This window comes from Triticum urartu, chromosome 7A, assembly GCF_056163025.1.
Source record: "Triticum urartu cultivar PI428250 chromosome 7A, HENAU_Tu73, whole genome shotgun sequence".
NCBI classification, from domain to species: domain Eukaryota; kingdom Viridiplantae; phylum Streptophyta; class Magnoliopsida; order Poales; family Poaceae; genus Triticum; species Triticum urartu.
The window spans coordinates 530897-542307 of record NC_141879.1 but is presented as its reverse complement, the minus strand read 5'-3'; the positions used below and the strand labels follow the sequence as shown (position 1 = coordinate 542307).

The 11411-nt window shown below is 48.7% G+C and overlaps 2 protein-coding genes across 2 annotated transcripts; both read left to right on the top strand.

Annotated features, from left to right (window-relative positions):
• The first annotated feature begins 7865 nt into the window (after positions 1-7865).
• LOC147956642 (uncharacterized) lies at positions 7866-10252 on the top strand. The gene is made up of 3 exons (XM_087537816.1): positions 7866-7996; positions 9479-10060; positions 10147-10252. The coding sequence occupies exons 1-3, from the start codon at positions 7866-7868 to the stop codon at positions 10250-10252; spliced, it is 819 nt and encodes a 272-aa protein (XP_087393942.1).
• Positions 10253-10308: 56 nt separating this feature from the next.
• On the top strand, positions 10309-10961 carry LOC147956641 (uncharacterized). The gene is made up of 2 exons (XM_087537894.1): positions 10309-10690; positions 10927-10961. Exons 1-2 carry the CDS (start codon positions 10309-10311, stop codon positions 10959-10961), a joined length of 417 nt encoding a protein of 138 aa, XP_087394020.1.
• The last annotated feature ends 450 nt before the right edge of the window (positions 10962-11411 follow it).

Sequence of the window (11411 nt, the reverse complement as noted above, 5' to 3'; positions counted from 1 at the left end):
TTTTTTTGATTTTTTTTGCATTATTTATTTTCTTTTGTTTTTTGCTTTAATTTTTAATTCTGTTTGCTTTTAGGTTAGCAAAATTATAAACTTTCAGTTAGTGCCATTAGTTTTAGAAAAAATATAAACTTTCTGTTAGTGCCATTAGTTTTCAAATTTGAAAACAATTTTTGTGATTAACTTACTAAAAAAATGAGAATATATGCGCTTATAGAGAAAACTTGATGCACTTCGTGTACAAAATGGACAATCACTTTCAAATGAACTCTGAAAAAGTTGAAAGTTGGGATGGTATCATAATTTCACCCACATAGCATGTGCATGTACAAAACGGACAATGGTAGCATGTTCGTGTGTTACAAAGTTGGCATGGTATCATCATAATAGTTGCGGGAGAAAGTCTTCACTTTTTCTTCGCTTGTGTCATTTGCTTATTGCGCCGTAACCATGGATAATCTTCATTGTTTATCAGGATGCTTGGGTCAGCCTTGACATTGAACGGAGGAATTTCATGAAACTTTTCATAATCTTCAGACATGTCTGTCTTGCCGTCCACTCCCAGGATGTCCCTTTTTCCTGAAAGAACTATGTGGCGCTTTGGCTCATCGTATGATGTATTCGCCTCCTTATCTTTTGTTTTTCTCGGTTTGGTAGACATGTCCTTCACATAGATAACCTGTGCCACATCATTGGTTAGGACGAACGGTTCGTCAGTGTACCCAAGATTTTTCAGATCCACTGTTGTCATTCCGTACTGTGGGTCTACCTGTACCCCGCCGCCTAACAGATTGACCCATTTGCACTTAAACAAAGGGACCTTAAAATCAGGTCCGTAGTCAAGTTCCCATATGTCCACTATGTAACCATAATATGTATCCTTTCCGCTCTCGGTTGCTGCATCAAAGTGGACACCGCTGTTTTGGTTGGTGCTCTTTTGATCTTGGGCGATCGTGTAAAATGTATTCCCATTTATCTCGTATCCTTTGTAAGTTAATACAGTCAAAGATGGTCCCCTGGACAACAAGTACAACTCATCACAAACACTGTTGTCACCTCTGAGACGTGTTTCCAACCAACTGCTGAAAGTTCTGATGTGTTCACATGTAATCCAGTCGTCGCACTGCTCCGGGTGTTTGGAGCGCAGACTGTTCTTGTGTTCATCGACATACGGGGTCACCAAGGTAGAGTTCTGTAGAACTGTGTAGTGTGCTTGAGACCAAGAATATCCGTCCCTGCATATTATTGAGTCTCTTCCAAGAGTGCCTTTTCCAGTCAGTCTCCCCTCATACCGCGATTTAGGGAGACCTATCTTGTTAAGGCCAGGAATGAAGTCAACACAAAACCCGATAACATCCTCTGTTTGATGGCCCATGGAGATGCTTCCTTCTGGCCTAGCGCGGTTACGGACATATTTCTTTAGGACTCCCATGAACCTCTCAAAGGGGAACATATTGTGTAGAAATACGGGCCCCAGGATGACAATCTCGTCGACTAGATGAACTAGGACGTGCGTCATGATATTTAAGAAGGATGGTGGGAACACCAGCTCGAAACTGACAAGACATTGCGCCACATCACTCCTTAGCCTTGGTATGATTTCTGGATCGATCACCTTCTGAGAGACTGCATTGAGGAATGCACATAGCTTCACAATGGCTAATCGGACGTTTTCCGGTAGAAGCCCCCTCAATGCAACCAGAAGCAGTTGCGTCATAATCACGTGGCGGTCATGAGACTTTAGGTTCTGAAACTTTTTCTCTGGCATATTTATTATTCCCTTTATATTCGACGAGAAGCCAGTCGTGACCTTCATACTGAGCAGGCATTCAAAGAAGATTTCTTTCTCTTCTTTCATAAGAGCGTAGCTGGCAGGACCTTTATACTGCTTCGGAGGCATGCCGTCTTTTTCGTGCAAACGTTGCAGGTCCTCCCGTGCCTCAGGTGTATCTTTTGTCTTCCCATACACGCCCAAGAAGCCTAGCAGGTTCACGCAAAGGTTCTTCGTCACGTGCATCACGTCGATTGAGGAGCGGACCTCTAGGTCTTTCCAGTAGGGTAGATCCCAAAATATAGATTTCTTCTTCCACATGGGTGCGTGTCCCTCAGCGTCATTTGGAATAGCTAGTCCACCGGGACCCTTTCCAAAGATTACGTAGTGTAAATCATTGACCATAGCAAGCACGTGAACACCGGTGCGCATGGCGGGCTTCTTCCGGTGATCTGCCTCGCCTTTGAAATGCTTGCCTTTCTTTCGACATTGATGGTTGGTCGGAAGAAATCGACGATGGCCCAGGTACACATTCTTCCTGCATTTGTCCAGGTATATACTTTCAGTGTCATCTAAACAGTGCGTGCATGCGTGGTATCCTTTGTTTGTCTATCCTAAAAGGTTACTGAGAGCGGGCCAATCGTTGATGGTCACGAACAGCAATGCCTTAAGGTTAAATTCCTCCTGTCTGAGCTCATCCCACGTACGTACACCGTTTCCATTCCAAAGCTGTAAAAGTTCTTCAACTAATGGCCTTAGGTACACATCAATGCCGTTGCCGGGTTGCTTAGGGCCTTGGATGAGAACTGGCATCATAATGAACTTCCGCTTCATGCACATCCAAGGAGGAAGGTTATACATACATAGAGTCACGAGCCAGGTGCTGTGATTGCTGGTCTGCTCCCCGAAAGGATTAATGCCATCCGCGCTTAAAGCAAACCATACATTCCTTGGGTCCTTTGCAAACTCATCCCAGTACTTTCTCTCGATTTTTCTCCACTGCGACCCGTCAGCGGGTGCTCTCAACTTCCCATCTTTCTTTCGGTTCTCACTGTGCCATCGCATCAACTTGGCATGCTCTTCGTTTTTGAACAGACGTTTCAACCGTGGTATTATAGGAGCATAGCACATCACCTTCGCAGGAACCCTCTTCCTGGGGGGCTCGCCGTCAACATCACCAGGGTCATCTCGTCTGATCTTATACCGCAATGCACCGCATACCGGGCATGCATTCAGATCCTTGTATGCACCGCGGTAGAGGATGCAGTCATTAGAGCATGCATGTATCTTCTCCACCTCCAATCCTAGAGGGCATACGACCTTCTTTGCTGCGTATGTACTGTCGGGCAATTCGCTATCCTTTGGAAGCTTCTTCTTCAATATTTTCAGTAGCTTCTCAAATCCTTTGTCAGCCACAGCATTCTCTGCCTTCCACTGCAGCAATTCCAGTACGGTACCGAGCTTTGTGTTGCCATATTCGCAATTGGGGTATAACCCTTTTTTGTGATCCTCTAACATGCGATCGAACTTCAGCTTCTCCTTTTGACTAATGCATTGCGTCCTTGCATCGACAATGACCCGGCGGAGATCATCATCATCGGGCACATCGTCTGGTTCCTCTTGATCTTCAGCAGCTTCACCCGTGGTAGCATCATTGGGCACATCGTCTGGTTCCTCTTGATCTTCACCAGCTCCCCCCATTGCAGCATCACCGTATTCCGGGGGCACATAGTTGTCATCGTACTCTTCTTCTTCGCCGTCTTCCATCATAACCCCTATTTCTCCGTGCCTCGTCCAAACATTATAGTGTGGCATGAAACCCTTGTAAAGCAGGTGGGAGTGAAGGATTTTCTGGTTAGAGTAAGACCTCGTATTCCCACATTCAGTGCATGGACAACACATAAAACCATTCTACTTGTTTGCCTCAGCCGCATCGAGAAACTCATGCACGCCCTTAATGTACTCGCGGGTGTGTCTGTCACCGTACATCCATTGCCGGTTCATCTGCGTGCATTATATATAATTAAGTGTCCAAATTAATAGAAGTTCATCATCACATTAAAACCAAAGTGCATACATAGTTCTCATCTAACAACATATAGCTCTCCAGAGCATCTAATTAATTAAACCATACATTGAAACTATGTAAAACATTTCAATGCGAAAACAAATGCGATCATAATCGCAACCAAGGTAACAATTGATCCAACGGCATAATGATACCAAACCTCGGTATGAATGGCATATTTTCTAATCTTTCTAATCTTCAAGCGCATTGCATCCATCTTGATCTTGTGATCATCGACGACATCCGCAACATGCAACTCCAATATCATCTTCTCCTCCTCAATTTTTTTTATTTTTTCCTTCAACGAATTGTTTTCTTCTTCAACTAAATTTAACCTCTCGACAATAGGGTCGGTTGGCATTTCCGATTCACATACATCCTAGATAAATAAAATCTATGTCACGTTGGTCGGCATAATTTTCATAAACAATAAATGAACCAATAGTTATAAAGATAATATACATACCATATCCGAATCATAGACAGGACGAGGGCTGACGGGGGCGGATACCAAAACCATTGCACTATATAAGATGCAATAATAAATGTAAGAAAATGATACAAGTATCTATCTAAACATACAAGTAAGAATATTTTTCCTTTCAGAAAGAAGATAAGAACAAGAGGCTCACCACGGTGGTGTCGGTGATGAGATCGGCGCGGGTGATCGACGGCGGTGAAGACGGGGACGGGGCGTGACGGACCGCTAAATCTAGACAAATCTCGAGGAAAATGGAGCTTGGAGGTCGAGCTTTGAGAGGAGAAAGCTTAAGTAGTGTGGCTCGGGCATTCCATCGAACACCTCATGTGCATAGGAGGTGAGCTAGAGCACCACAAAGCCCTCTCCCCCTCGGCCAGAAAAAACAGAGCACTGTGCTCTGCTCTTGCGCGAGGGGGTATATATAGGCACCTCATTGGTCCCGGTTGGTGGCATGAACCGGGACTAAAGGGGAGCCTTTGGTCCCGGTTCAAGCCAGCAACCGGGACCAATGGTGGTGGGCCAGGAGCGAGGCCCATTGGTCCCGGTTCGTCCCACCAACCGGGACCAAAAGGTCCAGATGAACCGGGACCAATGGCCCACGTGGCCCGGCCGGCCCCCTGGGCTCACGAACCGGGACCAATGCCCACTTTGGTCCCGGTTCTAGACTGAACCGGGACTAATGGGCTGACCCGGCCTGGACCAAAGCCCTGTTTTCTACTAGTGTACTGACCTGGCATGTCATGTCAGTTTGCAGGTCATGCCAGATTTGATTGCTTGTTTGCCATGGATTCCTTGTTTGCGAGCTAGGATAAGCGTTCCAGCCAGAGTCCCTTCGGAGTGGAGTTCATCACCGTCGTCGTTGTTCCGCTGCTAGAGTTATTCCGCTGCATCGTGTTGTTCTGCTGCTTGCATAGAGCAACCGTGGCAGGCGTAGTTTCGCCGTGCCGATGTAATCCCTTGTATCCATATAACTTATAATAAAGAGCTGATTTTTTCTATACTAAGCAGTGTCGTATTCCAGAAGACTTCTCCTCGATCTCTAGGCTGGAATACGGGGCGTTCCGGTTTCTCTGAGCCGGGGTGCCACAACCACCGTTGACTAGTGTCACATCAGCAACGGGTGGGGACAAACCAGCCAGGGGGTGTTTTGTCCGATTTTGATTTGTTTGGGGGGTAGAAGAAGCCGAAAAATAGATCAGGGGGTTAAGTGAACCACCCACTTTATTTAGGGTAGTAAAATGGATTTTTTTTCTACGTAGTAGGGGTGCGGGGTGCCATGCGCGGGCGACGATCGACTGTAGACTGAACTCCGGCTAGACCAGCAAAGCTATGCCAAAAAATTTAGTCATCTTCTTTGCCTAATTTTTTTGAATCCAAGCCAACAAATCATAATTTAGATGAATGGTGGACCGATTGGCTTGGTGATTTGATGAATTGGGTTATCTGATCAGACCATAGTGATCATGAGGCATAATTTATTTTTCTAGAACAATTTATGAACCATTAAATTTTGGGTTGGTTTTTTTACCCGTTTCTAGACGCCACTGCAAGGTTGAACAAGCAGATCGAGAGGCGCCAGATCTCTACTCCTCTACTTCTATAAGAATGTGAGTTGGTGGTGTTGGTGTGCCTGCCTTTGGGCCATATGTACCGTCTGATCTGTAATCTAAGGCTGAGATTGGGACTGAGATGTGTTGTGCCGAGCCAACCGCCGGGTATCTGGAGGTTTCTCCTTCCCTGGCGAAACAGATTCTTCTAGAATCCCTCCCAATTTTCACGTTGTTGGCCCCTTCCCTCTCTTCCCGCGACCGCCGGAGTTGAGTTGGGCGGAGTTTCATGTCTCTTTAATAGATTAGTTGTAGTTACGGTCTCAATAAAAGCAGATTTGGATTTGATATTTCTCCGGCGTCACTCCTTCCTTCTAGATCTGGCTGTTGGAGAAGGAAACAAGGCGGTAGTTGCTGCCATGTCCAAGTTTGACCTCGACGCGGGCGCGAAAACCCGGTTGGCCATGGGGCACGCGGATTGGGATGACAAGGTCCGGCGGCTCCTGCCGCTCGGACATGGGCACCGCTCCCTGTTGCTGCGCGCACGCTCTGGTGTTCATATTGTTGTCCTCCATCTTGTCTGGTAGAACGGCTGGTGCGGGACGAAGGAATACAGACAGCCTGCTAGCGGGTCGCTCATCCAGTACAACATCCCGCCGCCGCAGGCGAGCAGCTAGCGTGTCGTCCGCCACTGGCAGGGGTGGCGGCGGCACCGCGTACTCCGAGGAGTGGTACTTGAAGTTGTCACACTGCTGCACCGCGCACAGCTGCACACCATGAAGTGCTTGCGAGAGCCAAAATCCCTGGAGGCTGGAGTGGTATATGATCTCCACGAGGTTGTGCTAACGCGACAGTGCCGCCGGTTGCGAACGCGTGCTGCCGGTCGGCTCCTCGTGTCCTTCAGTGGCTTCCGTTGAGGTTGGCTTTGTGGAGCATGTGTATGAGTTGTAGTCTGTAGAGTTAGTCGTGCGTCGGTGCTCACCAGGTTCATCATGTGGCAGGTCTTGGAGCGGTCGACATGCGTACGCTGGGAGCACGACGGAATGGCTATAACATTGGTACTTTCCCATCTCACCTCACCGCCACGTGAGCAAAACCATCATCCGAAACCACCTACCAGAGCATCGGTGGTGATTTTTCTGGTTTTAGAAAGTACACTCCCTCCGTTTCTAAATACAATTTTTTTAGAGATTTAAATATGGACTACATATAGACTTATTTTAGAGTGTAAATTCACTCATTTTGCTTTGTATATAGCCTATATTAGAATTTTTAAATACACTTGTATTTACGAACGGAGGAAGTACATCCAAATGTAAGAAAGTTACAATTAATCCAATACTAATATTTTTGTACGTACGTATATGTGCACTCAGCCCTTCTATATACATATGATTCGATTTCAGGAGCAGCTGAGCCTGGGCTCCAAATGGAATTTTCAGAACATATTTTACTTATATTTTGTTTCTTTGCCCCATGCAAAATGTACTGCAAGTGTTGTCTATTATTTTTTTCCTTTGCCTAAATATACTACAGAAGCATGTGTTAAACAAAAGCTGATTGGGGTCGTCGCAATTGCCAAATGTCTGTGGGTACGTAGATTTGGGTCCTGTATACCATACCTGTTGTATCTGTCTCTCTATATGTACGTGTATCTTAGGAGACAAGATACCGGTCGCACCCCTTGTATCTATATATATGTGCCTAGTGCACGATCAATCAATCATTGATGCATCAAATCTTTTTCTACATGGTGTCTATCGCAAGTCGATTTTCCAGCTTCCGCTAACCCTAGCCGCCGCCTCGGGCCGCCGCCGCCGCCGCGATCCCCCGCCGCCGCCCCAAGCCGCCACCTCCACCTCTCCTCCACACGCGCCCTCCCTCCACCGCTCGCCTCCTTCCCCACGCCGCGCCGCCCCTCCCTGCCGCGCCGCCTACCTCCCGCCGCCGTGCCACTCCTCTTCAGCCGCGCCGCTGCCTCCCTCCCATGATCCCGCCACCATGTCGTCCAACGCCTCCACCTACTCCAACCCCTTCGCCGTCGACCCCACCGAAATCCGCGACATCAACGTCCACGCACGCGTCCCCATCATCCTCGATGCCTCCAACTCCACGTACTTCGCGTGGAAGACGTACTTCACACTAGTAGAAAACAGGGCTATGGTCCAGGCCGGCTCAGCTCATTAGTCCCGGTTCAGTCTAGAACCGGGACTAATGTGAGCATTGGTCCCGGTTCGTGCGGCTAAGGCATTAGTCCCGGTTCACTCGGGCCCTTTAGTCCCGGTTTAAGACATGAACCGGGACTAAAGGGTGCGATGACCTTTAGTCCCGGTTCGTGCCTCAAACCGGGACTAAAGATTAGACCTTTAGTCCCGGTTTGAGGCACGAACCGGGACTAATGGGGTTGAGACCTGTAGTCCCGGTTCGTGCCACGAACCGGTACTAAAGGTCCCATTTTCAAACTCTACCCCCCCCCCCCCCCCCCCCCGTGGATCGCCTTTTCAGTTTTAAAAAAATAAAAGAAAATAATGGAAATGTCAAAAAAGAAAAGAAAACAAGTTTCTCATGTGATATGTGGTCTAGTTGTTGGGAAAATTTGCAAATGTGAATTTTGACTTTATTTGCAAAATCTCTCGAAATTTGTAAAAATGGGCATAACTTTTGCATACTAACTCGGATGAAAAAGTTTTTTATATGAAAAATCATCTACTCGAAAAGTTACATCCAAATTTAACGGGGGAAACCCCGTTAAACATTTTCAAAATCCTCAAAAACCTAACAGAAAAAAAGTTACGGGGCTTTTAAGATCTAGAGTGGAAAAAATTGAAAAATATTCAAACAGTGGGCAAACTGTGGTCAAACAATGGTCAAACTAATTATTCTAGAATATTAGTGTTACTAAATAATTATTTTAGTTATTTCAATTTTGGTCAAATCTGATCAAACTGTGGTCAAACTGTGGTCAAACAATGGTCAAACTAATTATTCAAGAAATATTAGTGTTACTAAATAATTATTGTTTTTTAAAACAATAGTTTCAAACTCAAACAGTGAAATGTGTCACTTCATGCTCAAGCAAAATTCCTGAAGGTTAATAGGATTGACATGTTACTATTGTCAGGAAAACAACAAGTGCAGACTTGGAGCGAGGGAGAATAGAACCCGGAAGTTAAGCGTGCTCAGGCTGGGGGAGTGGGAAGATGGGTGACCGTTCGGGAAGTTAGATGATTTGGAATGATGAGGGTGATTAGAGGATAAATTGAGAAGTGATGAGGGGTGGCGATTACAGACTAGAGGTTAAAATAATTCAGAAGTTTGAAAATAAAAAAAATTCAAAAAAAATTTCAAAAGAATTTTTCAAAAAAAAAATCATAAAATTTCCTTTAGTCCCGGTTGGTTTTCAAAAAAAAAATTCATAAAATTTCCTTTAGTCCCGGTTGGTGTTACCAACCGGGACTAAAGGTGGAGCTCCACGTGGCCGCGCCCTTTAGTCCCGGTTCTGGATTGAACCGGGACTAAAGGGTCAGGGCATTAGTACCGACACTTTAGTCCCGGTTCAGGAACCGGGACTAAAGGCCCTTACGAACCGGGACTATAGGCCCTTTTTCTACCAGTGTCACGCTGCTCTTTCGCGAGAACAATCCCGTGGACCACGTGGATGGCACCGTGGACTCCCGCGCCATGGTGGATGGCGCCGAGTGGACCGCGATCGACGCCACGATCATCCGGTGGTTCTTCACCACCATCTCCAAGGACTTGTTCCACACGGTCGTGAGCGCCGGCGACGACGCCCGCGCCCTGTGGGTCAAGCTGAACGGCCTCTTCACCGACAACAAGCTTCAGCGCCGTGTTTTTTTGCAGCAAGAATTTTTTGACTGTCACAAGGATGAACAGTCCATTGATGACTACTGCCGCCACCTGAAGACGTTGGCGGACGAGCTCCATGACATTGGAGCCAAGGTGGACGACGACCTCCTCCTCCTCAGCACGCTCACCGCTGGCCTCAACGAGGACTTCGGCAACGCCGCCTCCAACCTCACCTTGATGCCGGAGCCCTCCTTCCCCAAGTTTGTGGCGTACTTGAGGTTGGAGGAGCGCCGGATGAAGGGGGTCAAGAAGCGCGTGCAGCACCACGCCCTCGCCGTCGGCACCTCACGCGCCGCCCCTCCACCGGCCGCCCCACTCGTGCCGCGCCAGCAGCCCCCCCCCCCCCCCCCCCCGCGCGCCTCCGGGGTACTTGCCCCTCCCGCCCACGCCTCCCGCCCCTCCCGCTGCCCCCCAGCAGCTGGGTGGTGGGCGCCGCGGCAACCGCCGCGAGGGCGGCAGCAAGCAGCAACAGGCGCCGGGGGGGGGGGGGGGGGGGGCTCGTCAGCAGCAGCAGCAGGTGACTCCCCCATGGACGTACGGCACCAACCCGTGGACCGGCGTCGTCCACGCATACTCCATGCCGGTCCCTCGGGCTCCGGCTCCAGGCATCCTTGGGCCCCGCCCGGCGGGCCACCAGGCCCTATTCGCCGCGCAGAACGCCGCTCCTTACAGCGGCTACGGTGCCCCCCCACCCGCGCCGGCCTACGGGTCCGCGCCGGCCTATGGCGCCGCCGCCATGCCGGCTTATGGGGTCGCGCCCGCCTATGGCGCCGCCGCTTCGGCCTTCGGGGCAGCTCCCGCGCCGGCCTACAGAGGGTCCTACCCTCCTCAGGTGCCGCCGCCGTGGGACCCGGCCTTGCTTGCTGCCCTACACTCTGCCCCGTCACCGAGATCCTATGGTGGCGGTGGTGACTGGTACATGGACTCGGGGGCCACTGCTCACATGACTGCTCATCCCGGTAACCTCACGTCTGCCACTCCCGTTCATACTCCCACTTGTATCATCGTTGGTAACGGTTCCTCCCTACCCATTACTCATGTTGGTCATATGTCTTTTCCTTCTACTTCCACTCCTGTGCATATGTCTAATGTTCTTGTGTATCCTGACTTAGTCACCAATCTTGTTTCTATTCGTCGCCTTGCTCGTGAGAATCCTATAACTGTTGAATTTGACGATATCGGTTTTTCTGTGAAGGACGCCCATACACGGATGGTGCTCCACCAATGTGATAGCCCGGACAAGCTTTACCCAGTGCATCCCTCCGCCGCCGCCACCACCCGTCGTCCCGCCGCCTTCGCCGCCAGTGTTGATCTTTGGCATGCCCGTCTTGGTCATCCCAACTCCATCGTTATGAGTCAGATTCTTCAGAGTTTTTCCTTCTCATGTAATAAGGTCAATGATCACACTTGTGAGGCTTGCCGTCTTGGCAAGCACGTTCGTATTCCCTTTAGCGAGTCTACAAACATTTCCACCTTTTCGTTTTAGTTATTGCATAGTGATGTTTGGACATCCCCGGTTGCTAGCAACACGGGCTATTTATACTATCTGGTGATATTGGATGACTCTACTCATTATGTGTGGACCTTCCCTCTCCGTCGCAAGTCCGACGCTCTTGCCACACTCACCGCTTTTTATTCATATGTCACCACACAGTTTGGTCGTCCTATTCTCGCCTTGCA

What these genes read in the sequence shown, in the direction of transcription:
- LOC147956642 (XM_087537816.1), top strand. Translation starts at nt 7,866, where the DNA reads ATGTCGTCCAACGCCTCCACCTACTCCAACCCCTTCGCCGTCGACCCC. An exon ending in ACGTACTTCGCGTGGAAGAC is followed by an intron (nt 7,997 to 9,478) that starts GTACTTCACACT and finishes TTTTTCTACCAG; the next exon opens with TGTCACGCTGCTCTTTCGCG. An exon ending in GCCCCACTCGTGCCGCGCCA is followed by an intron (nt 10,061 to 10,146) that starts GCAGCCCCCCCC and finishes GCTGCCCCCCAG; the next exon opens with CAGCTGGGTGGTGGGCGCCG.
- LOC147956641 (XM_087537894.1), top strand. Translation starts at nt 10,309, where the DNA reads ATGCCGGTCCCTCGGGCTCCGGCTCCAGGCATCCTTGGGCCCCGCCCG. An exon ending in TCACATGACTGCTCATCCCG is followed by an intron (nt 10,691 to 10,926) that starts GTAACCTCACGT and finishes TTTTCTGTGAAG; the next exon opens with GACGCCCATACACGGATGGT.